The sequence below is a fragment of the Gasterosteus aculeatus genome, chromosome X (genome assembly GCF_964276395.1).
Source record: "Gasterosteus aculeatus chromosome X, fGasAcu3.hap1.1, whole genome shotgun sequence".
NCBI lineage: Eukaryota > Metazoa > Chordata > Actinopteri > Perciformes > Gasterosteidae > Gasterosteus > Gasterosteus aculeatus.
The window spans coordinates 20,379,119-20,405,718 of record NC_135698.1 but is presented as its reverse complement, the minus strand read 5'-3'; the positions used below and the strand labels follow the sequence as shown (position 1 = coordinate 20,405,718).

The following is a 26,600-nucleotide window of genomic DNA, read 5'->3' as shown; positions in this document are numbered from 1 at the left end:
GTGATTTCCTGTATTACACACACACACACGTCTCACAGGGAGGAGAGTGCAGTAACAGCTCCTGACAGGTGAGACGCACACAGCTGGAGGAGGGAAGGCGACCTGAGAGGTGATCAGCGTCTCTCCGTTCATCATGAAGCCGCTTTTCAACAGCAACAGTTCTGACGCGGCGAAAGGAGGTAACCCGCTCACTAACAACGTTCTCCATGAAAAAAGATGCTGACGCAATAATGAACAAAAAAAAAAATATTATAGTCATGTTGATTTTTTTTTCCTTCAATTTCCTGACAACTTGTGTTTAAACGTAAATAGCGGATACAAAATGGGAAGTGACAAATGGGCCTTTTTCTTTGCGGATCTGGGTTGAAATGGGCAGAGGGTTAGTTGTTGACTTGTGCCCGGGTGAATCATCAGACATACTGGCAATAGATGAAAAGGGCCCCGGTTTCAGGGTTTGAAGCAGACAGCCAGGCGCTCGCCGGTGACGCTGTGAGACTATGGCGACAGCCACGGTTAATCAAAAGGAGCCCGGTGAGAGTGTGCGACGCGTTCTACAGCCAATAAAACAGGGCGAGACACAGACTATTCTGGGAGTTAATCAAATCGTGAAAAACAAAAGAAGAAGAGACATGTATATGAAAAAAGAGCATACCATAAAGAACAGAAGGACCCCTTGTGTTTTATAGAACTTAAGGAAACTCAGTGGTATAATGCCAGAGATGCACATGGCTTGCTTTTACAGAATTCATCATATTGGCGTTTAAGTTTTGTTTTAATCCGTCAGGACGGTGCAGTGCCAAACTTAAAGTATAAACGACCTGGCACTTGTGGACACCCGTATGCTCTAAACTATCGCCGTAGTTATGACCGTTTAAAATGAAAGAACACTTTGGCGTTTGGGTTCTGGGGTATTGAAGGGGCCTATTTTTAAACGCGTCAGCTTTCTAGACAACAGATGACTGTGCAGTCCATGAAAACTGAATGTAGTCTGAAAGGTGGGGGTCAGAGGGGTCAGAGGGGGGAACAAAGACTTATGCCAAGCGCAGGAGCCATTGTTTGTGGAGCGTGACCTTGTGCTTTTTTTCAACTTTGTCAGCAAATCGGGGGGGACAATTCTGTATTAGGTAAAAACAACATTCCCCAAAGGGTTAGGGTGAAAGCCAGAGTTTTCTGAAACATTTATGTTATTATGAGAAGTCATTAATGGTCGGAACATTATGTTTATGGTTGAATAAAAACAACAACAATAAATTGCACCCCTATGATTGGTTACAGGGCAAACACTCATATGAGTCAAGTGGGTCAGATCTGCCTCTCACGAGCCCCCCAGAGAGCAATGCTGAAACTAGTCGAAGCGCGTAAATGTATGAACAACAACAGTAATCCATTTGCACCCTGTCCTTGAACCCCCAGAGGTGCTTCTGGAGTTCCTCAACCAGTCCACGGTGTTCTGCAGCCAATTCCAGAGCGGTCAGTGGTACTGCTACATCCTGCTGGTTCTGTTCTCCTTCGCCCTCCCCGTGGGCATCCTGGGAAACGTGGCGGCCATGATCAACTACACCTGCTTCCGGAGAACCTGGAGCACCAGCAACCTTTTCCTGCTGAACCTGGCGCTGTCCGACTCCGCCTGGATTCTCACCCTCCCCTTCAGCCTCTACTTCACCTTCCAGAGGCCCAGCCTCAAAGACGTGCACGTCTTCTGCCAGTTCAAGAAGATCTCCTTCAACGTCAACATATACGGCAGCATCCTCTTCCTCACGCTGATCAGCTTCGACCGCTACGTCGGCACGGTGCACCCGATCAGCTCCCTGCGCTGGTGGGACGTGGGGAAGGCCAAGCTGTGCTCGGCCTGCGCGTGGCTCGCCGTGCTCCTGGGCTCCGTGCCGGACTTGTTCGTGGCCTTCGGCGCCAGCCGGACGTCGGCGGAAGTCGGCGCCTGCAGGGACCACATCCAGGGCCCTTTCGTCTACGTCCAGACCGTCACCCTCGTCAGGACGACGGTGGGCTTCCTGCTGCCGTTCGCCGTCATGCTGGCCTTTTACCTGAAGATGGTGGGAGTCCTGAGGCGCCCCCCGGGGGGCCGGGGGCTGACAGGAGCCCGGCGGGCGGCGGGGAAGCCCCTGCGGCTCATCACCGCCGCCATACTGGTCTTTGTGGTCTCCTTTGTGCCGTACCACGTCATGATCGTCACCCTGGTGTTCTTGAGGATCAACGACCAAGTCACCGCAGCCAACAGCGGCGGCGTCTACGCCTCCTACTACTTCCTGGAGGCGCTGTGCAGCGTGAGCAGCTGCCTGGACCCGGTGCTCTACATTCTGGCGAGTGAGCAGTTCCACAGGAGGCTGCTGGCCTTGAGAAGAGGCCGATGCAGGAGGCTGTGCTGCAGGGCCAGCAGGAGGGTCGGGGTGGTTGGGTGACTCAAGATAAACTAATGTGGCTGATTCAGATTCAGATGGAATCAGGATTAAACCTCATGTCAGGTTTTGCATTCTAAAAGACATTTAATACCTTTTTTGAAATGCACTAGATTTGATGGCATGAAGTGTTCTCATCCTCATAGGGGCGTTACATCAGAAGTCATCAGCCAAGGTCTGATTGATCCGTATAGTCAAAAGACACGTACAGATCATTTTCAGAAACAAATGATGTTGTCAAGAATTTCATCCCAAGGTCACATAAACGTCGAAAAGAAAGAAAAGATAATCTATGGAATAGAAAAAATATCAAACCCTCTTATTTTAGAAGCTGGCATTTCTTGCCAGCTCTCCTTGTGTGTTGATTAATGGAGGAATCATTTCATTTCCACAAACAAGTTCACTCTGTGATCGCCCCTTTAATTTGTGAACAATCTGTAAACAAATTAAAGAGGCGATTGGAATAAATGATCCCAGAAGCTTCCACACAAGTAAAAACTACAAGCGCCTAATTCTTTCCTTTCATTTTCCCCCACCTGCACCTGTATCAAGAGACCCCAGGTGAACGAATCCATCGCCCTGTTCCCCACCGGTTTCGGCGGTGGGATTAACTCTTTGCGCCTTGAAAGACCAAAGCACGGCTCATATTTGGACCAACCTTTCGATCCCAAATCGCTGCTTTTGTATTATAAGTGCAGACCCCCCCCCCACCCCCCGTCCCGTCCCGTCCCGTTTCCCAGCGGCTGCTTTCATCTATTCTAGGTTTCAGTACGCATCATCTCTGTGTGCCGTTTCTGGTCTGAGGCGTCACAACAACAATCCTGGCCTCCTTAGGGACCCTTGATGAACATCCTCCTCACACACACACACACACACACACACACACACACACACAACAGCGTGCAACATACTGGGCCCCGGCATCACAGGGCGGGGAGGGAACGGCCATGACAACCCCCCCTCCCCCCAGAGAGGGACAGTTACTGTGCCACTGTACCAGAGCAGCCGTTCCTGGAAGAGGACTGGATTCATTGGTTCATTCAGCCATTCGGCGGCTTGGCTCCGGCCCAAAAGGGAGTCGTACCCTTTTGGTCAACAGGCAATTTCCTTTTGGCTGGAGTCTTTTGTCCGGTGGCTCCCGTCATCGTCGCCTCTCTGTGTGTGCTGAGCAAACGCCTTTGTGTTTCAGCCTTTAGTGCAAGCACATGGAAAATAAGTCCATGGCAAGTACAGCATTGTGACAACCAAAATGCATCCTGACGGTTTATGACATGTTACATATTTTGGGGGTGAATGTAGTTTTTTTTGTAATTGAATCTCACTGCAGAGGTTTTAGGAGTAAACCTAAACACTCAGAACGTATAGACCGCAGCTCTGTAGTTACGTTCCTTTTCATTTGACACACTGCTGCTAATACAAACGGTTCATGTGAGCAGCTAGCCTTATGTCATGTCCAATGTTGGGTTGGATGACCCGCTTGGAACGGGATTTGGAGACAATAATGAAACGGAACAGACAATCTCCAAAGACATGCTCATCCGAGAGACAGCAGCCTCACAGTAAGACAGCAGAAACGAGAGCTGCAGGGACACTGCAGTGCACCGTCACTAATAATAGTCATGACGGTTATAATTAGAACTGCAGATCAGCTGTATAGATCGGGCCGGGTCACATTGCTGTTTGGAATATACGAATCAAGAATATACCTCTAAATACTGGAACTTAAAATGGGTCTGAAACTATTGATACATTGAAACAGTTGAAAATATAAAACATGATGTGTGGAAAAAGTTATATTTGTGTGAACTCAAAAACGGACAAAGATGTTTTAAAAAAAAGGGAGTGTTTCATCCTCAGAATGATGTATTACTGAAATGATATTCAATATTGTTATTTCATTTGGTTCATTGGTTGGTTCCAAATCTTAGTGATGTAATGACTACATTGTTTATCTTAATGTTTTCATCTCTGAATGACAGGAGAAAGCCCAGGGTTACATATATGAACTATTTTCCCCCCTTAAAATCAATTTGCTATCCTTTAAAGCAGAAAACAGGCTGTAACTAGCAAATGTTTCCCATTATCATAATCCTCGTATAATTTCCTGAAGACAAATTAAAATACTAATTATTTCCGCAGCAGTGTGAATAGACTGACATTAATTCACTCTCAACAGCAGCGAGCACACGAAGCCTGCAGCAACCCCCCCCCCCACCCCCCACCCCCCACCCCCATCCCCATCCACGGTTCCAACAGACACGCACTCAACTTTGACCTGCAGCCACACAGTGCGGCGGCCATCTCAGCCCTGGCGTGGAACAGTAACAGCATCTGACAGAACCCAGATGGCCCCCTGCAGGCTACGCTCATCAAGATCAGGCAAAGGGGAGGCGAGGCCTTCCAAAAAAAGCAGAGCAGCCAATGACACGTCTCTCATATGTCACTCGTGTCGCACACGGACGCGGCGCTCCGCGGAGCTACCGGCCTCCTTGGTCTATCCTCACGTCACCGGTGCCCTTTCCCTGAGACGGAGCCTCGGATGAGAGTAGAAGCGGAGCGCTCGGCGTTTGATTGAATCGAAGTGTCTGTAATGAGATGCAGAGGAGGGTCCGATCCTGAATCATGACTCAGAATTACCCTTTAAAATTTACCTTTGAGGAGCCGCAAGGCCTCGGAGAGAAACACATTAGCATAATATATTCACCAAAGGACGGAGGCGGCGTGAGAAAAGAGATGAGAAGCAGTTTCACTTCCCCAGCTAAGTAGGCGTTGGTGCTGCCTCACTGCAGAAAGAGAAACCTCTTATGTATGAGACACTTGTTAAAAATAGGATGCATCTCATAACACCACGAATCTGTTTCATTGGCGAGCTGGTTGATCATTTCGAAATATTAATAGAGCAGTGTCTGCTCTTAAAATAAGATTCTGTGCATACACATCATGATACATTTTCTAGAGGTGCGAAAGTCTAAAGGCAGACTGGTTTTACCTTTGACCTCATATTTACTCTGGAAAGAAAATGTGTGTTTGTAGGATGATAAGCCTTGAAATGTGTAGGTTTTCAATGTCAATGGATTTCATATCTTCCAACTGCACATCATTTGACCTGTAGCGCTCTTATTTTGGCGATCTCATGGCTGTTGTCAGTTAAGGTTCAAGCATCCTTCGCTGTCACTTCCAATAGACTATGCAACAGATTGACATCTGCCAACTCCTATCGACTTCTCCCAAATCCATTTCTATCTTCTAGTGCTCGAGTCCGAGTGGAGCGAGCAGCGGATTCTTTCCTTCACTCACAGCCTCACATTTAATTGGCACTTAATTAACAGTTACTCATCTTTAGGTTGTGGGAAGCCAAACGCAGTGACATTTTTTTTTACTGGTTTTGTAAAGAATACGATTCCCTTGTGGTAAAATCTAATAGTGTTTATACTGCGCTTCCACACAAACGTCTTGCCAGAAAATTCTACATCTTGAAATTGAAAGAAGTGTACTGACGGAGTCCATGACGGAACGCAAACGAACCCCCATTCAAACGGAAATGAACAGCTCACAAACTCCACGAGCGAAGACTTAATACAAACGTGGAACGACAGCGAGTCTCCCTCTGAAGGACCAGGAGTCCCCGGCTCCGGCCCACTTCATCAGAGACCACAAAGCCTGGAGCGGCTGGATGGAACAGCGCGGGCGACTCCTTCAACCTCGAATGCACTTAAAGCACACGATCTATCGCAAACTATTCCACCTCAAGAGTTTATTGTGCTTTTTCTCCGACAGAGACTGAAAACCGGAGTGCAAAGCACAACTGAATTTAAGGATTACAGCTGTTATGCAACAGCTGGATTCAAGTTTGCTTGGGAAAGCATATTGTGCCCAATACGGTAACACAAAAAAAAAAACAATGTGGAAAAAATGCTAAAGGGAGGAGGGGGGGTGCAATTCCCAGTGACGAGTTTTCTAGGCCGTTGATAAATGATGCAGGCGATGTGTCAGTTTTCAAAAACAATGTCTGTCTCCAGAGTTCAGCAGTTCGCCGCAGACACAATGAGCAGGAAAATGACTGCAATTCTACAAGCTGATAATTATATATATATATATATATATATATATATATTTTTTTTAAAGCAGTTTGAAATCGACTGTTTTTCTGATGCCATTTATAAACATTTTACATGTCTACAGATCAGAATGCAGAAGCGACAGTGGATAAAGATCTGCAGGGCACCACGATGGGCCCATGTGGGCCTCGGAGACAGATCTATAATACATGATGATGGTTTCTAAAGTGGGCTCTTACGCAGTACCTGGGTTGTGATTACATAACTGCTTTACTGAAATGTTGTGTCGGGGCACATCCGACCTCTCACCAATCTCACACACACACACACACACACACACACACACACACACACACACACACACACACACACACACACACACACACACACACACACACACACACACACACACACACACACACACACACACACACACCCCATCGGTTTGGAGGCTTGTTGAGGGGTTAGTTGTACCTGCAGGAGGAGCAGCACTTTCTCCGTCCCCTCAAGCCAACATAAGTGGTCTGACCGTAATCCAGATACACAAACTGCACCGGGCGCTACTACAGGTCATGTGATTAAGCCCCTGCTTTACTATCATGAGTCACGCCAATGACAAAGTGCTAATTAATGGCGGAGTAGTGTATAGCAGAAGCTATTGACTGAAAAAAGTACCTTTACTAAAGTGTGACATCTAAATGATAAATAGAAATGCAAATTATCTTTGAAAGTGCAGGTCACTGAAATTGCAAAGATGAATTCATTTCGGGTGTTTTTTTAAATTATTCATCTATGTCTCTTAAGTTGTCTCTCCAGTAAAAGAAAAGTTTTCACCCAAACTACTTTCTTCTGAAGGAGCATTCTCGATGAACATTTCTCCCACCATAGATCCCCGAGGGGCCCAGTCATCTAGCCCCCCCCCCGACGCCCCGCCCCACTGCTTCTAGCTTCATAAATCATTTTTCATTTCAGAATTTTATTCCAAATAACATAATTTGTACGTGCCATCAAATAGTGTGTCCAAACAAAGGCGTTCTATTGTAATAAATAAGGACCATCCGGACCCAGCGGATCTATAAGAGGGAAACACTATTTCAATGAAACAATTGCAACTTGAGATCTTACGGCTGGTATTACAGAAAGGCCGGCGTTGTGAGTCGAGGCGAGAGAGACGGCGGGAGGTCGAAAGGGAGGAGGCGAGGCATCGAGGGGGCGGGACTTCGAAAACGACGCGGCCCACGGAGGCGACGGATGTTGCCTAAACACCGTCATTAAAAAGGGAACATGGGAGCCGGTTTGCAGCTGCGGGGGAGCACCACCGCATATGTGATAGTAAGTATTAAGCATCGTGCATTTGGCCGCTCCAGAGGGAGCTGCGTAACAGCTGGAAACTTGCCTCGAGTGGCTGATGTCTCCGAGGTCACTTAGCAGCTAATATCATAACATCTGCAGGGCAGTGGGGGTTGACGTGGAACAAGGGATGTGGTGCGTGAAAAAGATGATGCATCCGGGTCTGCAGAACAGATTGTTATCTATTTTGTCAAATTATTTTTTATTTGTACTGGTTACATCAATTCTTTCTCCCCATTGTGACAAAATATCAAACCAATCTGTTGAGTGGTTGTGAATACAAAAATATCACATTTCTTTATAATTGCTTGGAAGTTGTTTATCGTGTCTAAACGTCCCGTCTTTGTTGCTGTTGACTGCGGCCCACATCGGGGGGGAGGGGGTGGGGGGGTTACAGGCCCAAAAAGGTAAAGAACCAATGATTCGAAACAAACAGTCCATAAAACAAAGAAAAAAATGAGACTTAAATCTTTTTCTGCATTCAAATATGCGTGATACATTAATTGTACATATGTACATTAGAAAAAATTAAATAGAAAATAAATCTATTACGCAGCAAGAGATGACATAAAGCTCCCATGTACACTACAGGGGTTAGTACATTACACATTATCCAATAGAACCTGGAGCTGAACCAATTAGTAGATTAATCAATTGAGTCATTTCCAATCATGTGAGCAAGAATAACACTGCACCAGTTTCTGCTTTTCTAATAGGATAGAACATTAGTAAATAATCAAACAAACAATTAAATGACAGGCTGGGCTTAAAAAATGAGATATTTCCCCATTTCTGACATTTATGGCGAAAAATGAAACAATCCTGTAATCGGACAATGAAAATAAATAGCCAGAGAGTGACATTTCTTTTAAGTCTGTTAACTGTCTGTTTGTTTGACGCGGATGTCGGTACGTGAGAAGCCGGGTGGAGAAGCAGAAGATGCAGAGGCGAGATTTCTCTCAAATTGCATTTTCTTTTGGCCCAAAACAATGAAACATGAGTGGAAAGTGCTTTTCACTGGTGAACGGCCACAACAAAAACAACCCCAGAGGAAGATCCCCTCCATCGGCAGAGCCCTTACTGTGCACATTCCCCTGCATTAATGTGCGCATGACTTACCAAAGAGCTGGCGGTGGAATATAAACTTCCCGGCTAGCATGCCGGTGATTATGGCGAGTATCCAGCATACTACTTTCAGGACGTTCCATCCGAGGCCCGGGTACTTGTTGAACAGGAAGGAGAAGCAGTTGCCCACCACGATCATGTGGGCCTCCGTCTGACTGTGGGAGATGGGGTCCTCGGCGAAGATGAGGAAGTTGAAGAAGGTGACGAGGTAGGCCACGATGAGGCGCGACCACGGGTGCTGGAAATAGTAGCGAAAGCGGGCATCTATTTCCATCCTGCTGAGCCCCTCGGCCACACTGCACCTGGGAGTCAGAGAGAGGGAGAGAGTGGGGGGAGAGGGGGGGGGGGGGGGAGAGAGAGAGAGAGCTCCTTTCAGTCACATTGCATTACACTCGAATCAGCAGGGCAGATTGGAGTGAAAACACCCCTCGGTCGGAGATTAGAGGGAGGACTATAACTGAGGTTTTGTGCAGAGTGGGATTATGCTAAACTCAGACAGCTCTAGATCAGCACCAGTGTCAATAATGCGTCCTACGTTGGAGATTTCCCCCCCCCCACATCGACACTCATCACACAAAACACGCCGGGGCGTCTCGATGCGTCTGGCCGCGAAACAGCAAACAAAGAAGAAAAACTAGAACTGTAAACTTCAAGGAAGAAGTTGACAGTTGGAGAGACTCCACATCAGTCAGTCAAACGGGCCGCGGTGCGAGTGTCACACCCGGCTCAGGTAGAATCGCGGCGCCCTGAGCTGCAAAGCGCCGGCTTATCCTCTCAGCACCGGCTGATCCGGGCTGCGCTCAAATATTAAAAGATTCTTTACGTGGCAGTATTTGGCCCGGCGCTTTTGCTGCCAAGAAGCGGCACCGCTTGAGTAACTTCCAGAAGCCGCCCGCCCCTCGGAGACTTCAGAGCAGGAGGAGTCCACTCAGAACTCCCCCGTTGTTTCCCACTGGGACTCGATTGAACTTCTCCTTTGACACGGTTTCCTAAAAATACCCCACGGTGGGGAATTGGGGATGATGCGAGGACTTCAGAAATAGAGCTGCCAGAGTGAAAACCCCCCATGGGGGGGATTAGATTTCCCTGGCATCATGTTTGTCCCGTCATTTCGTGCCACCTTGGGTCGAGCTGAGGGAGCGATTTCACTTACAGGAGGTGGAATCAATCAGAATCTCCTCCGTCCATTGGAACCATTAAAAAGGAGAGCCGCTCCCAGTTTGAGGCGAGCGCCTTCTGACCCGGAGAGTCCCCAACGTGCACCCAAAGGACACCCAGGAAAACCAGAGGAGAACATTGCAAACAGTTGATCATCAACAGGGGTGTGTGTGCTGGCACAGAGAATCCTTATCGTCCAGCTGCTCATATTACATCCTCTGGCTTTTCCTCCATAAACCATACAAATTACATTTGGACTGACCCAATACCAACAGGCTTTAAGTGCTACAGGAAAAGCACTAAACGGCCCAACCACCCGGTCCAGATCTGCCAATCCCTGAACAGACAACAGTGATAAGAGCATAAGTCTGTGACCGCGCGCGCACACGCGCACACACACACACACCTCTAATGTCAGAGGGGACGTCGCCAGATGTCACATCGCCGACCACACACACACACACATACCTCGAAGATAACACAAGCTTGGCTTAAATGATCCGATTACACTACTTTAATGTCGATGCACGCGGCGACATCTGGGACGGCCACGAAAATCGTGCGCGAGCCCCGCCACGTGCACGTGCGGTTAAATCAAAACCCCGTCACGAACGCACCTGCTCCACGCCAGTTTTGGGGGTTCTTCGGTCGCCAGCGCAAGGGACGAGCAGCCCACCGGTACCGCTCGGTTCTCTCCGGTCACATGAAGCCGACAGCGACGCTGTGATTGTCCCAAAACGATGACATGACACGGGTTAGGGTCGTGGAGGGATTATCCACGCGACCTGTTGTTGATATACAACACAGGTGCCCCCAAATCCCCTGCCATTGTGCTGGACCGTCCACGCGCCGGGGCTGGCTCGCTCAGCCGGGCGGCGCTTCCTCGGCGGGTCCCCGACGAACGGTGCGGTTTCCCGGGCCGTTAAGCCGCTGCTGCTGTGGAGCGGATGGAGATGGCCGGGTCCACTCAGCGAGCGTAGCATCTGGGCGCCGCGATGTCGCCGACAGACATTGTGCACGAGCGTCGAGTCAGAGCCGGTGGTCCCTTGCCACTTCCGCTAATACCTTTCAGAATAAAAATGAACCGACACGTTTTTTGAAAGTGAGGGACTATTTTGTCTAACATATTTTATCTAGGGTATGTCTAGCCTTTGTTCTAAATGTATTACAACTCATTGCGTACAATTATGAAATGATGAGGCTTAAAAGCCAATTTTAGCGTTTGCAGCACTGGACCATATCGTTCCTTTTTAAATGACACAATTCACGGCTGTATTTTGAAGATGGGTTGACATTGTTTCCGGTATTGCTCTGTGTGTTGTTCTGACCCAAAGAGCTGATATTCCCCCTGGGTATGGGATGATGCTATCAAATCAAGCCATAAAATCATTTTTTTTAAATGTATTTATTGACGTGGACTAGGAGAGAAGGAGGGACACGCAGACAGAGACAGAAAGCCCGGTGGCTTAACAGATGTTTCACGTACGCCAAATGAGATGTGAGGTGGAAATCTCCCCGCTGTCACACATGGGACCTAACGGTATATATAATATATAGACTGTATTAATGCCTAGTATTTGGGACAAAGTGGTGCGTAGGTCCAATAAGGCAGGACCACCCTTTTGGATAATGTAATAAGCACACTCTTAAACTAATCGGGCATGAATACAATTAATTACAACCATTCGCAGCACACAAAACAGAGGCTCTTTGTGTCCCCGAGGTCAAAGGGCGTTTGAATGCTTCGCACAGTCGGTAGGTGCTATTGTTATATTTCAGTAGTGGGATGTCACTGAGTATATTGAGTGAAATAGTTGTACTTTAGTGCCATTTTGAGGTACTTTGTTTGAGTATTAGTATCCATTACAACGTCTACTCCAATAGATTTAATGTGAATATTGAACTTATTTTGCAAATCCAGACTTTGCATCCAAAACAAATGATCGGCTTATGATGTATGATACATTCACCTAGATCAAACTACCCAAAGCTTTATGAATTATTTGGTATTTGGACCCTCTTTACCAGGGGCCCCTCTTCGACCAATAAAAAATGCTGCTTGCATTTATGTATATAAATCAAATAAGAATCATTATGTGTCATTCTGCTGCATACTGAGTATATATTCTTATTTTCATACTTTAGATAGATATTCTCATGATCTTTTTTTCTGTTACATTTTGAACTAATGTTTTAAACTAAACACGTTATTATCCAGAAATGCCGACTGTATATTCATAGAATAAAAAGTAAAGAAACAGTTTGACTGTGTCATGTGATTTTGGCTGTCGATGACGTCCGACTTGGGGCGGGTGACGTCAGTGTAGTCCACTTCCTGCTTCTCTTCCCTGGTCTCTACCGAACAGCTGCATCAGCCCTTTATCCGACGAAGAGACACAATGTCACACCAAACGGGTATTCAAGGTACACGCGGTCCTCTGCTTCCACTGTCTGCGTCTCTATGCGTTGTGCTGCTTCTGTCTTTGTTTGTGTGTCCGTCGTTGTGCGCGCGCGACGCGCGTGATTCCCGGGCGAGCTGCAAGTACCTGCAACGAGAGGCTAGCGTCAAGTTAGCTAGCCGCTCCTAGCTAGCTTTGAGCTACCGTGTGTGTGTGCGCGTGTAATCACCGGTGCCCTATTTGGGCACTTTGAGGACAGTGAGGTTTAATCCCCGAGTGTTTAGCCACTCGTTTCTGGGGCTCTTGAATCACGGCTGTTTCGTGTTTGTTCCACGTCAGTGACAGTAGCGTGGAATGTCGTAACGTTAGCTAGTTTCGCCTTCTAGGAGGATGGGTGACGCCTTCGTCTGAACGAACTGTACTGTCGTATAGTTCCATGCATATGAACATCACCGGTGACACCGGCTCCGGTGGGGCGTGACTCTTTGTTTTGAGGTTTAACGGCGTGACACATTACGAGTTAATGACAGACGGGCAGATTATGCACGATTAGCCCTTACATTCAACCTCATACTACACTCAACGTAACCAGTTAGATGTTCTTGTACACATTATCATAAATTGTATTGGGTATAATCAGGTGTGCTTATCTTGTGATTTATTTGTTTTATTAAAGCAGACGTCAGAATCTTCTGAAAGCATTATTGTGAATGTTACATAAGGGCAAAGGCTGATATGATGTAGGAGTCACACTGCTCACACCTGTCTGTAGTTGACTAGAATATACATGTAGAAATTAATCCAGAGACATTGCTTCTGTGGCTAAAACTGCTTCTAATGTTTCATGTATTATAAATTTAAGCACTTGAGCTTGTATCCGTTCTGGTGTTAAAGGAAATGGTTCCTTCCTCATGTGTTATATATATATATATATATATATATATATATATATACACACACACACACCACTAACACATAGCATTCTTTTTTATTTTATTACTGTCTGCTGTTACGCACCCACCGCCAAGTCAAATTCCTTGTATGTCTGACATGTTCTGGCAATACATCCTTCTTGATTCCTGATTCCTCATGTTGCTTGCAGAGATGTATTCTTAATGTGACTTGATCATTTTGCTGCGAGTGCAGTATAATTTTACTGTTAAAGGACTATGGAAATAAATAACCGTTTAAAATCATAGAAACGGGACAATAGAAGTAAACATGTCAATGAGCTAGCTAAAAAGATGATTCTATGGTCTTTGTGGTGGACCTTGCTTTCCGGCCCTGAAAGTGCCCATGTTAGTTTGAAATGGTCGGAGACTGACGGCATCTCTCTGCTCTTTTCTCGCAGCGGGTAACGATGTGAAGGACATCTTCGCCGGTGCCCGGAGCGGCGACCAATATCGAGTCTTAAAGATGGTCATCGATGGTGGTAAGCAGTCGCCCCGAGTTCTGACATTTGCTTACAGCTTCTTCTGCAACCCCCCCCCTCCCTCCCTCAACCTTTCGTGTCTTCCCAAACTACTTTCGAGGCCGACATTAGAATGTCAACACATCCCCGGCACTGCTGACCTTTTTCCTCGCACACATCTGCTTTCCAGAGCAGCTGACGATGGACACTACCAGGAAAGCATCGAAGAAGTGGGACGCCGAGTATGATTCCTTGGTGCTGCCCCTCCTGCAGGACGACATGCCCTGCTACATCCTCTACCGGCTGGACTCCTCCAACAACCAGGGCTATGAGTGGATCTTCCTGGCCTGGTCGCCGGACGTCTCCGCTGTAAGAGAAGCCCGCCCAGACCGCCTGTAATGAGTAGCTTTCCATGCTTTACAGCGTTTGCCCCCTTCTGGGTGGGGTTACCGCATGAAGGCAGCCGTCCTGTGTACGCTGGTGAAAACTGGCTGCTTTCATTATTTTCTAACAGACCTCTTGAAATCTAAACACTGGTAGGGATTATGTTCTTTTCTAAATAACACGGTACTTTGTCTGAACCTCCAATCGCGACTTAAAATTGACCCTCTCTGGGGTTTTTGTGTGATGTAAGCGTAGCTCGCTGGGGTCTTTACTGGCAAATGTTTGTTTATCGAGTTCTCTTTGTAATTTGGTTCCATTGAAACTTGATGAGCCACTTTTGGGACCGTTTTGCCGCGGTTCAAAATGGCCACGAGAAACCGGAATGTTTCTGGAGCGGTGCTACATCTGACCGCTCTGGGCCAAAACAAAGCGCCATGCAGGAAGTTTGAATCCTCTTTCGAGAAGCCCTAACGGTGCAGAACATTCCTGCCCTCCTGCTCAGAGCATTGTGCGTCAGGTTGAGGCTCGCCTGGAACTTGCGAAATTCACAAACCGGGCCTGCTGATCATTGGCCTTGTTTCACAGTGCTTTTCCACTAGAAGTAATGTTACAGAACAGCGTGTTTATAAGCAGGTCCTTTCAGCCTTTGGATCTTCATGTCGTGTTTCATGCCATGAAACGTAGCAAGGCGGCAGCGAAGATGTAAACACGTTGCGCGTGACTAACGCGGTGACTAATCAACATAGTGGATACCTACCATTTAAACTTTTCAAAATCCAAACCATTCGCCAACATTTAGTTTTATTTCCCACAGGTGCGACATAAAATGTTATATGCTGCGACCAGAGCCACGGTGAAGAAAGAGTTTGGAGGGGGGCACATTAAGGACGAGATTTTCGGTACCTCAAAGGTTGGTGTTACAGCGGCAACGCATGAAGGATTGTAGAAAGTGCTTTTCTGGCCTCAGGCTTCAGCCCCAAACCTTCCGCCCGGGTGAGATTTTGCATTAATGTGTCCACGTTGCTGTGTGATGTGTGATTGTAATCTTTTCTTCCAGGATGAAATGACTCTCGTGGGATACAGGAAATATCTGGCCTCGCAGGCTGCTCCCCTGCCTCTCACTGCAGCAGAGGAGGAACTGAGAAAGATGAAGCTAAGCGAGGTGCAAACACACTCCCAACACATGAACACCGAACGAGACATTTCGACTGCATTTAGTCCCTCTGCCTTTTCCATTCACACACTTCTCTTGGGTGGCTCCAGTCTATTCCGAGATGGGCGTGGCTCAGCTTCTTTGTTCCAGCTCGACACCGCGTGACCATTGGGTTCGACGCTTAAAAATAGCTTCCCTCTGCTCCCTGCAGCCTTCTTCTTAACCACATACCTTGTCTGTGAGATCTAAATCCCGTCAGAAACCGTTTAGAGTATCAATGAAGGGCAGCAACGCACCCCTGTGTACAGCACAAGGGCAGGAGTGCTGCTAGTGTGCGCATGCTTTCCCGGCAGTATCGACACAGCGCAAAGATGCTGATGCATTACAACAGCCGCATGTGTGCAGGTATGACTCCATTGGGCTCAGACGGCGCCATAACAATCCTGGTTTACAGTCATGCTTCTGAATTCTGAAGTGGTTAAAGAAGAGCTATTATTTCCATGTTGTGAGAGCTATATGCAAATGATGCAGTGATTGTGCGTAAAGCAAAGGCGAGCTGTGCCATTGTGCTTTGCCTTGGTTGTGTCCAGTGATGAGATAAAGAAATGCCGTAACATGATATCCATCGCGTGCTGCTGATGATGCAAAGCGCTTCCGGGCCGAAGCCCAGACGGAATCCACCACACAGAAAGGGGGGGGGGGGGAAACGGCTTTTGAAGTATTCACTTTTCAGGCTTTGTAAAACTGCTCCCATATTTTGGCAATAAATGTTTCCTGATCCTGATAAATGAATCACAAGCAAACCGGACTTTGTCTTTGGGAAACTACCTTTAGTAATTGCTGCTCTGCAAGCCTGCTGCCGACAAACAAGCCCGCTCTGTCTTCCCTTATATGGAAGTGCTTTGGGTTTGTGCTCTTAAGTGTGGTGAATAAAAAGCAGCAGCAGAGCGAATAAGAAGTGAGGCTTGTGCTCGTCCCACTTGTCCAGCTGTTGAAAGAAGATAATATATCATTAATCTGTACCGCCGAGATGAGAAAGAAGCTTTGGAATATTCATCATTGCCTTGGAGACTGGCTGACTTTTACTGAGCAGATGGATAAAAGGACTGCAATCCCTTTTGGTTTGCGAGGTAGCTACATCGGACGCTCAATCATGTTTGCACGGCATTTCATTTAGTGTGAAAGAGGGCACTAAAAATAGATGCAATACATCAGTGTAATCCCCCCCCACATTTCTACTTTTCTGTGGCGGCTCGTCACCGCGGACACCAGCGCCTCATGTGATCCTCGTGCTCCAGCATTCAAGCTACTTGTTGCGCTCGTACACCGTTTCACACTCTGATGACTCAAATTAAGAATTTTGATTGTATTTCACAAGTAGTCAGTACCATGGAAACCTGACAATCACACATGAGCTGAGTGATGACATAACGCTGTGTGTGTGTGTGTGTGTGTGTGTGTGTAAATAAATCCCGAGCATGTTCGTTGCTCCCGAGGATCCTCAGGAATGTGTCAGCGATGTGAGGTTAAAGTGCCCCGTGTCCTGTGGTGTGTTCAGGTGCAGACGGACATCAGCGTGGACACCAAGCAGCAGACTCTGCAGGGAGTGGCCTTCCCCGTTCACAAGGACGCAATCGCAGCGCTCGAGCGCTTTAGGGACAAAAGAATCAATTACGTTCAACTGGTGAGTCCTTTTGGAGCAAATCGTTACTGAGTAGGTGACCTTTGGCGGATCAATCATTGTGTCTTTCATTGCGCGTTGCTTGGGGAGAGAATAAATGTTTTCGGTCAGTGGTTATCTGACCAACACAATGAGGTACTTATTTTGCCCAAAAAGCCTTTGTTGCTCTCGTTGATGTCACAAGATGAGACCCGTACAAAGGAATTATTGTGCCACTGTAGCTGCTTTGTCTCGTTTCCCTTTTTGTCTGTTATCCTAAAAGCTTTTTTTTTTTTTTGTTTATCCAGAGAGGGCTTGGCTCAATAGCAGCTGTCAAGTAAATGTTTAACTCAGACAGCAGAGATCAATGGGGGATGTTATTTAATGTTTTAGTCCCTGCGCACACCCAGTTTGTCCAGTCCAATGTAATCGAATGCGGGGACTTCCTGGTTACAAGTGCACGCTACCAGCCTCTTCTCATTTGCTTTGTGAACAGGAAGTGGATGCTCAACAGGAACTGATTCGGCTGTGCAACACTGAGCCAACAGAGGTGAAAGACCTGCCAATGAGAATCCCTAAAGAATCTCCACGTTACCACTTCTTCCTCTACAAACATTCCCACGAAGGCGACTACTTGCAGTCCACAGGTGAAAAGATTCTGGGAGTGGGAGTCTCATCACACCGTGTTGTTTTATAGCAATTTAATACCCTCAGTGTCCGCTCCTCCTAATCTTTTCTTTTGTCCCTTTGCAGTATTCATTTATTCTATGCCCGGGTACAACTGTAGCATCCGAGAGAGGATGCTGTACTCCAGCTGCAAAAATCCCCTGGTCGACATGGTGGAGAATACTCTCCAGATTGAGATTGAGAAAAAGGTGAGAAAGTCATCAGGATGCAACTCGACACCATACAAATCCGTTTTGTTGGCAGACTTTTAAGCCCTCAGAAAATATCAAAGTTAAAGTTTAGGGATAAAAATGAGGTGTTATTTATCAGGAATCAAACACTTATTTAAGTCATGAGTGTATGAGCATGGTTTGATCTCGAGCTGCAACAATTAGTCACCTGATCAACTATTTCCAGCTCATTTCATTTTCAAGTTAAAGTGGCCTTCTGCTCTGTTTGCATACACGGACCTATGCGCTCGTGATATAATGGTAGAGGAAACACTGCATGCGCAAAAAGATCCAATCCAGTAAGCGAAGTACAGCAGACAAACATCTGATACGTAATACAATGTTCATGTCTGATATTTGCCTTTTTATGGCAAAGTAAGTTTCAGTTGATTGTCATGTATGTCTGCAGTTGGAGATCGACAATGGGGATGATTTGACCAGCGACTTCCTGTACGAGGAGGTGCATCCCAAGCAGCATGCACACAAGCAGGCCTTCGCCAAGCCCAAAGGCCCCGGGAAGAGGGGGGGCCGCCGCATCACCCAACCACCGGCAGAGGAAGATTAAACCGACCGAGCGCCGCCTCCACCCCTGGCACGTTCCACAGTGGAGCATTCCTGCGATTGTGGGTGGGGAGGGGAGAGGAGGAGGGGGGGGGGGGGGGGGGGGGGTCGTATTTGACACGCTTGCTTAAAAGAATAAGATGACCACTTAAAATTGCCACAAAGTTCCCCAGAGAGCCAACTATGCACGCCAAGGACAACTGAGCAATGACACACTTCAGAAACTCCATTTGTAGCTTGCCAAATGGAAGCCTGCGTCTGTATGTTAGCAGTCACAAGAACGAAAGAGTCCCAAACAGAGTTGAGCTTAAGGGTTCGACGTTGTTGCCAGCTCTGAGACTTTAAAAGGTTTCAGAGTGACTAATGTGAACTTGCGCCAATATGATAAAATCCCCAATTTTTGCGTTCACGCGCTCAAATACTTAACGTGCATTCCTTAAGTCTGTCAATTAATGTTTGTGTGTAACATGTTGAACATTTGTCTCCTGCTGTTTTCTCAACGCGGTGCTTCAAAGCAGAAAAGCTGTAATCCTCCACTCGCGTCTATTGATTCATTTTAACAGTACATTTTATATTGGAAAATTGACTTCTTTTTTGATATAACTGTGGTTTACATGAAGAAAAAAAAAAATCATCTGCTGAGGAAACTTATTTTTCTATGCAAGTGCTGTATATGTACATACTGTAGCTGTGTGATGATTATGAAACAGGTCTGTTCTGTTTGCCTGTGAGGAAGAACGGGCTTCCAAAAATATTACATTAGTACTTCAGACTCAGCTCGTTCCCATACAAAAGGACAAGTGAGCAAGCGGATAGGAAAGGGAATACTCAAGGTACCTTGATCAAAATGTCACCATGTCTACTGATTAATATTAGGAAAACTACTAAGGGAACATCATTTCCTCCATATTCATATTGTCTCATTCTAAAAAAAATCATGTTTAGTCTTATTTGTTTTCTTACAAATCTCTTTTAAAAGAAGAAAAATAAAATATTTAAATCACACTTTCTGCTTCATTCATTTTATTCTTTGGCAATAAATACGTAACAAAATTGTATGCAGTTTTTTTTAAACCGGCTTCACAATGGCATCACGAAATGTAACACCCCCCCCCCAAAAAAAGGATCCTAGTTGAAGCAATATCAATGCAAACATACTTCTTGGTCAGTCAAAAGAAAACGGTAATATGAAGGATGGTGGACGGTGCTTCAGTCCTGTGCGTTAAGAGTTCAGCGAGATGCTTTTGACAACTCCTTTAAGCTCCATCAGGACCTGTTAACGCACACAACACACTTCAGTCAGTATCAGTGCATCAGATACAGAAAAGTATAAGTATAATATCAAATAAGACCTCTGCCCTCTACCAAATGATAGCAAAAACATTCTTGCAACAAGATCATGGCACAGCCTAAATGATATTTGTTAAATAAATACTTAAACAAAATGATAGAACGTGATTTTGTGTTTGCTTTAAGTTGATCCCTCATTACGAAATCACAGTTCGAAACTTAATCTACTCCTAATCGAGTAGTATGCTCTGCTATGGAATACTGAACCTTTTAGAAAAAGGCAACTTCATATTTGTGTTCATAAGATCTCATCTTTAGTAAAGACGCTGGTGGTTCTGGTCTTCACTGGATTATTTGGGACTCTGTCTGAAATTCCTCTTTTCCCCTCAAGGTGCCACACAGAAAGTGTTGCAGAGGTTTAATAATAATATCTGAGTATCCACCTGCTCGATGACCGGCCGTCTGTTCTTCCTGTCGTGGAGGCAGCTGCCGGCCAAAGAGTAGACGCTCTCTACCTGGCTCGGCTCCCAGTCGCTCATCTTTTTGTCCAGGAAGTCCTCAAAAGTCAGCTCCTCGTCTTCATCGTCTATATCGTGCCTCATTTCCATCTGGGACAGTGAGGGGGGGGGGGTTAAATGGCGACACAGGTGACTGAAGGCAGTTGACGGAACAGATGGAACTGGCTGCAGTCTTTAACGATCTGATAATGTTCCCTTCCCTTAATTAAACTGGGAATGTAAACGGCAGCTTGACGGACACGCGGTGAAAAGCCTCTTGTGTGCTGCTCACCAAGAACTGCGGCTCCCGCTCTTCATCGGCTGGCCGCTGTCCAGACAATATTTCTAACAACACCTGTGGACGGCGGAGAGGCTGGGTCAATGTCACGGCTCCGGACAACAGGAAACCTTTGTTACCTCCCCACAGGCACCGTAGTGTTTCCACAGCTGCCCCAGTAAGACACACAAGCTGGATATACTGCATGATCCGGAAGGTCAGGCACCTTCATACGCTGCTGAGCCCAGAAATGCTTCATTTCATGCGATATGTACAGCAAATACTACAGTGCAGCTGTGGAATTAAAAAAAAAATAACAAAAGGACGGACGATGCATAAGAAAAAGCTGCGTTTTCACGTTCAGGTCGTGCAATTGTGCACGTCAGTAGTTTGGACAAACCTGAGTAGACCGCTAGTCTCGGATTTCCATGCCGGTTGCAGTTTCTGCTTTTCCTGACACAAAACCGGCCCCCTGAGTGTCCGTGCGTGCGTTTGTGCGCGCGTCAGTGGAAAGCCTACCACTCCGAAGCTGAAGACGTCCGACCTTGGGGTGATCTCTCCTCGGAGCGCCTCGGGGGCCATGTATGCACGGGTACCCACAATCCTCTCCGTCATCATGGTGGTCGACGTCCGCTTGGCCGACGCTCTCGTCAGCCCGAAGTCGGAGATCTTCGCCACAAGGTTTTCATCTAACAAGATGTTCGCGCTGATCGGGGGGGAAGAAAGGCATTGTGGGTGAGTTCAAATACACGTATTCCCTCAAGAAAAGATCATGTGAAAGGGCGAGGTGTCACGTTTAATGTCACGATCGTGGAGCAACACAGGAGATAAATACTGTGGGCGATTGCATGTCGATTGCAACCTTTTCCCACAAAAGACGAAAGCCAGATGCGTCTTTTGGTCTTTCACGTACCTTTTAACATCCCTGTGAACATGATGGTTGCCGTGCAGATACTCCAGGCCTCTCGCTGTCCCTTCAGCAATCAGCGATCTCTGTCGCCAGGACAGCGGGGGACTTCCTTCCTGAAGAGGACAAAAGGAATGTTCTGAAATGACCTGCGGGAGTGCACAAGTACTAGAAGCGGGAGTCTGTGGTGTCGCGCTCACCAGGCAAGCCAGTCGGTCCAGCAGAGAGCCGTTGACCATAAGGGCGTACACCAAGCATGGGTGCTGTCCATCGCAGGAAAACCCAACCATGTCAACCAAGTTTTCATGTTTCAACCTGTGGAATAAACGATCGCATTTTGGAAATATCCTCATGTGCTGGTGTGCAATTAGTCATTGTAAATGCTGCGCGTTAAAAACCGAGGGCATTTGCTCGTCCCGGGCTTGATACAGACTGTCTTTCCAAGTGCTGTTGTAAAGCTTTTCAGCACTCTACCATTACTTTGATTGCTGATAAAACGTAATGGTTACGAGGCGGCTGTGAATCGCTCAAACCCAACCCGATTACCAGGGACGGAGCACAACACGTACACTCTCAGCGCCTGGATCTCTTGGTTGAACTGCACTTGCAGCTCGTCCAGGGAGATGTCGTCCATCTAAATGAGATCATATTTCACGTTGTGATTTGTTTAATTAACAAAGTATTGAGACGGGTTTAAGGATATTTTCACTTACTGGATTGAGCTTTTTCACTGCAACGGGTCGGTCATGAAGGAGCCCTTTGTACACGGTGCCAAAACCTCCCTCCCCCAGCCGGCTGCCGCCGTCTGATATGGGACGGTCGTCGAAGTTGCCAGTGATCTCCATCAGCTCATTGTACAAGAAACTGGAGAAGCCTGCTTAGAGACACGCGGAAAACAGGCATCCAATGGCCTGCTGTGGTTTACGGACTCAGTGGCGCCACCTGCTGGTCAATTCCCTCAAATCTGTTTGTTTTCAAAGCAGCAGCAGCAGCATCGTTTACAATGTTGCCGCTGAGGAGACGATGAAGATGTTGTTAAGCAGATGAATCAGCCTTCATCATTGTGACGAAAAGTAAAACACGTACTTTAGTATTGTTGTGTATTTCCGTTTATTTATACCTCACTGAACTACAATGTAAACCTTTTTAAAATGGTATTGACATGTGAAAATGTTTTGTCCTCCACTACTTGTTTGGAAGTAAACGTTTGCTCTAAGTGCTCGCAAATTGTTTTATACTTATCTGTTTTATTATTATTGTTGAGTATTTTATGATGTTTGTAGTTGTCGGATTTAGTTTGACTTGTTGTTTCCTGATTCCACCACGTACAGTTATGACGTCATATATAACGTTATGTATTATAACTATGCTACCATACTATCCTTTTACTATTGTGTACAATGTGTATTACCTTACACAAAGGGAGTATATTTCAGTAAAAGTCCAAACTTGCACATATGGTATTAAAAACCAAGGTAAAAAAAGTGTGATTAATAAGGCCATATGCGTCACAACCTCCTCTCATCTACATATTACCACCATAACATGAATACAACATGTATGTTCTTACTGGCCTCTTTCTGATCGTGTAAACATACATCATAAACATCCTCTTAAAATATGGCGGGAGTGAGTTTGAATGACAGAGATCAACACCTGCGCGGCTCGGCCCGCTGAGCTCCTGAGGAATGTGTGATGGCAGAACGGAGACTTCAGGTGGGGCCCTCGTCTTCGTCTCCTCCAGTAGTCTGGTGGGGAGCCTGCTCTTTGTGTCCACAGCTGGAGACGCCCTTTGTGTCTCCTGTGTCTCCTGTGAGACGGCCCCTTGCTCTGCGTGTGGGCAGAAGGAAAGACTTATGTTCGTTGATAAGAGCGGTCTCCATACAGTAAAGTGGTTGTGACCACTTAGTGAGATGGACATTTATTCATCATCATATAGTCAACATAAATATCAAGAAGTAACGTATTGCAGGAGGCCTTTCTGTCTACATGTTCAGTGAATATAACCCCTTTTGGTTTTTTGATCAGTTCCCCCTTATATTCAGTATCAGCATGTATGTTTTCCCATTACATTTTCATGATAGTCTTCCAATACATTGTTACTAAAAGGTCCTTGTTATTGTAGTTTTTGTCCCTACCTGCCATAAGAAGCCAAACCTGGTGAAATTATTTTCAAATAAATGGAATAAAAATGGAATCAATGAATGGATAATAAGATCATTTCTGTACGTATTCACTTAAAGTATCCAGCTTAACTAAAATGACAAAAATGATGTCTGCTGTTATGGGGATGAGCATTTCCATATTGTCCTTTTTCAAACACCCTACCAGGGAGCAGCAGACTAGCAGCAGCCAACAACTTGCAACTCTTCAGGATGCAGACCAGTTCCCCCACTGTGCTGTTAGTGGTGCCCCAGTCCACCAGCAGCTCCACCGTGGGGCTTTTACCCTGAGCGGCGAGGCCCTCAAACCTCCTGGAAGAATACAGCAGATGAATGTATGACAGATTATATAGATATATACATACACATAGATGCTCCAGCTAAACTAAGCTTAAACAAGCCCTGGCTGGATTCACGTGACCTTTACCCTTACCTAACGTGCAGCTGAGAGTACCTCGGCTCCCCACTCGGCTTCCGTATCGAGGTGAGAACTTCCATCCACCTGTCTTGAGGGTCCAAAAAGTCGGACAACCTGCGACGTAAACTGTAACTAAGGTTGCGGATGTAAGAAGCGGAAGTGACCGAGTTATTCATTTTGGGGCGGAAAGGAAAGACGCGGACTCAAGCTGACTTGGCGCACATCTCACAGCGCCGTTACGCGTCTTGTTTATCCGCCGAGGACCCGTGAAGGCAGAACGGACGTGTCGCCCGCAGACTCTGCAACTTGTGCATTTCCCATATTGAGCAACTTCCCCAAACGTAACAGCGGCGCCGTCGCTTTGGTCTCCGCCCCCGACACGCGGAACCACGCGCGTCCACGGTAGAAAAACGTGCACGCCGAACCGCGACGTCAGCATTACGCGCACACGGTGTGAATGTATAATAATATATTCAATATAACAACATGAAACCGATACACAGACAGATTCTGTGTCTTCCGATGTGCTCGAGGCGTGACAGCGCCCTCTGGTGGTCAATAGCAGGTACTTCTTCTACCGGTTTGAGGTTGAATTTAACTTATTTTACCTATTCATGTTTTAAGTTGTTATGCCAAATGGAATAATGTGAAAAGTGTCAGCATTTATTTAAAATAAAAACATTTAACACATCCAGAGGGGGGCTCATACTATATTTGGTCCACCACTCCTGTAAATTGTTTTAAATGGATTAAGGATTGGCAACAAAATGTGCCTGAATATTACGGGGGGTAATTTAAACATTTGGAAAGGCAAGTGGACATTTAAAACATTAAAAAGAAACTGATTTAAAGAATCTTACTACACAAACACCTAAGAACATTTGTGTCAGTCCTTTCACTTAAGATGTCATTTGGATCCACAGCCGATTCCGCTTTGATACTGCCTTATGTTGGCAGTACCGGACCTGTTGTACCCGTGTGTGTGTGTGGATTTATGAGTGGTTTTACTGGCTGATTAGAAGCAACGGTTCATGTGCAACACTGTGTATTTACTTCCTGAGTAGGTCACTTAGTTAAACCAAAACCACAGACCATGCTTGGCAAAGGACACCAAACTAATTACCAGCAGAAAGGCCTTTTGGACTGCGGGGAATAAAAGACCTAATCAAACCCAACTCGTGCCAAACACCATCTATAAATTTGCAAACGAATGAAATCATTTGGCTTAAAGTGCATTGAGAACATTTCCTCTTATTGTGCAGCAGCAATCGTTCAGCTGTTCATGGCACTTGTTGCTATTCACGTGGTGTTTGTTGAATTATGATCCATTCCACGTGGACTAGAGGCTCGGCTGATACTGGATGGGAGGGGGAATGAGTTGTGAAGTGTGTGTGTGAAGAATGTCATATTTACAAACTGTGCGTGTGAGACCACATGAAATAAAACTGAGAAATGATGTGAAGCTACACGTAAACCCACCGTATTTTAATAATACCGATTCAAACACTGACCAAAAGCATATGGCTAATACACGCAAAACTAATCTTTTTTAATGTCACATTGGCTTTTGTGTCAAATCGGACGGGCGACTTTTATAATGTTTTTCATAGCTGAGCATTACTTCCTTTTATCCTCAGGCAAACAGCCAGGAGATCTAACCGGAGGGTCCACCTTCACGCGCCTGACGGGCCTGTTTATTATGTTTTTAGGCAAAGTGCATGACTGTTTTTTCTCTTCCCCCCCTTTTTATACATTCCGGTTATACGTGCATGCACGTGGCCTGAATTACGTCAGATGAAGACTCCTCCACAGGTGCAAACAAACTGAAATGAAGTGATTTTGTAATGAGAGCCATCGCTGCGGTCGTGGCCGCCAACAGTGTGTGTTGTCTTTACTCCTGATGTTTATCGCAAGCAAAAGGCCTCACAAAAAAGTGTGTGTGTGTGTGCAATGTGTGCGCACTGCATTGGGGTGTGAACACAACAGACAGACAGAGGAGGGGGGGGGGGGAGCAGTTGGGTGTAACATCTTGTAATGTAAAGCTATCCCCTTCAAAGGAGACGACATGTGACCACAAGCCACTGAGCACTCAGATTAATGCTGTATGTGTGTGTGAGAGTGTGTGTTAGCGCCATTGCATCACTTTGTGTGGGATTGCCCTCACACCTGTGCAGAGGAGATTCTTTGAAGTGCCTAATAATCTCCTGCGTGCCTCCTCTGACCTCAGTGGCAGCATCCCAACTCCACACAGTTCACACGCAGAGATGGGGAGCAAGGCCAAAGTCTGGGCTCCTCCTGTGGTGAGCTGGGAGATGGAGGGGGGGGGTCAAACAATATGAGAGAGGAGGAAAGAAGGAGGGCGCGAGGATCTGAGGAAAGATGGGAAGGAGGGAGGAATGGTTGCAGGAGAAAGTGAGAGAGGGAGCCCCCCCACGGTTTAGGAACAAGAGCAGAGGCAGGAGAAATGCCAGAGTGGCTTA

General features: G+C 46.4%; 4 protein-coding genes across 5 annotated transcripts in view; 2 read left to right on the top strand and 2 right to left on the bottom strand.

The window, feature by feature from the left end:
* The window catches only part of tmem117 (transmembrane protein 117), a 32,700-nt gene extending 21,541 nt beyond the window's left edge, over positions 1 to 11,159 (bottom strand). For both annotated transcript variants that reach the window (XM_078083501.1, XM_040163371.2), the window contains exons 1-2: positions 10,723 to 11,159; positions 8,942 to 9,249 (exon numbers count right to left, since the gene is read on the bottom strand). In XM_078083501.1, coding sequence (XP_077939627.1) covers positions 8,942 to 9,221 — 280 coding nt within the window. In that variant the 5' untranslated portion in view covers positions 9,222 to 9,249; positions 10,723 to 11,159. The remainder of the gene's footprint in view (positions 1 to 8,941; positions 9,250 to 10,722) is intronic.
* Positions 1,172 to 2,417, top strand: LOC144383751 (P2Y purinoceptor 1-like). Its single transcript, XM_078082918.1, has one exon. The coding sequence runs from the start codon at positions 1,548 to 1,550 to the stop codon at positions 2,415 to 2,417; it is 870 nt and encodes a 289-aa protein (XP_077939044.1). The 5' UTR covers positions 1,172 to 1,547.
* A 1,196-nt stretch (positions 11,160 to 12,355) lies between the features above and the next one.
* On the top strand, positions 12,356 to 19,574 carry twf1a (twinfilin actin-binding protein 1a). Its single transcript, XM_040162889.2, has 9 exons — positions 12,356 to 12,529; positions 13,856 to 13,936; positions 14,106 to 14,284; positions 15,114 to 15,209; positions 15,357 to 15,461; positions 17,011 to 17,136; positions 17,609 to 17,759; positions 17,866 to 17,987; positions 18,418 to 19,574. Exons 1-9 carry the CDS (start codon positions 12,505 to 12,507, stop codon positions 18,571 to 18,573), a joined length of 1,041 nt encoding a protein of 346 aa, XP_040018823.2. The 5' UTR covers positions 12,356 to 12,504; the 3' UTR covers positions 18,574 to 19,574.
* Position 19,575: 1 nt separating this feature from the next.
* On the bottom strand, positions 19,576 to 24,650 carry irak4 (interleukin-1 receptor-associated kinase 4). The gene is made up of 11 exons (XM_040162888.2): positions 24,136 to 24,650; positions 23,869 to 24,014; positions 23,197 to 23,370; positions 22,254 to 22,414; positions 22,110 to 22,174; positions 21,741 to 21,855; positions 21,547 to 21,656; positions 21,153 to 21,339; positions 20,649 to 20,711; positions 20,303 to 20,467; positions 19,576 to 19,842 (listed from the first exon to the last, which is right to left on the bottom strand). The coding sequence occupies exons 1-11, from the start codon at positions 24,294 to 24,296 to the stop codon at positions 19,792 to 19,794; spliced, it is 1,398 nt and encodes a 465-aa protein (XP_040018822.1). The 5' UTR covers positions 24,297 to 24,650; the 3' UTR covers positions 19,576 to 19,791.
* Between the last annotated feature and the right edge of the window lie 1,950 nt (positions 24,651 to 26,600).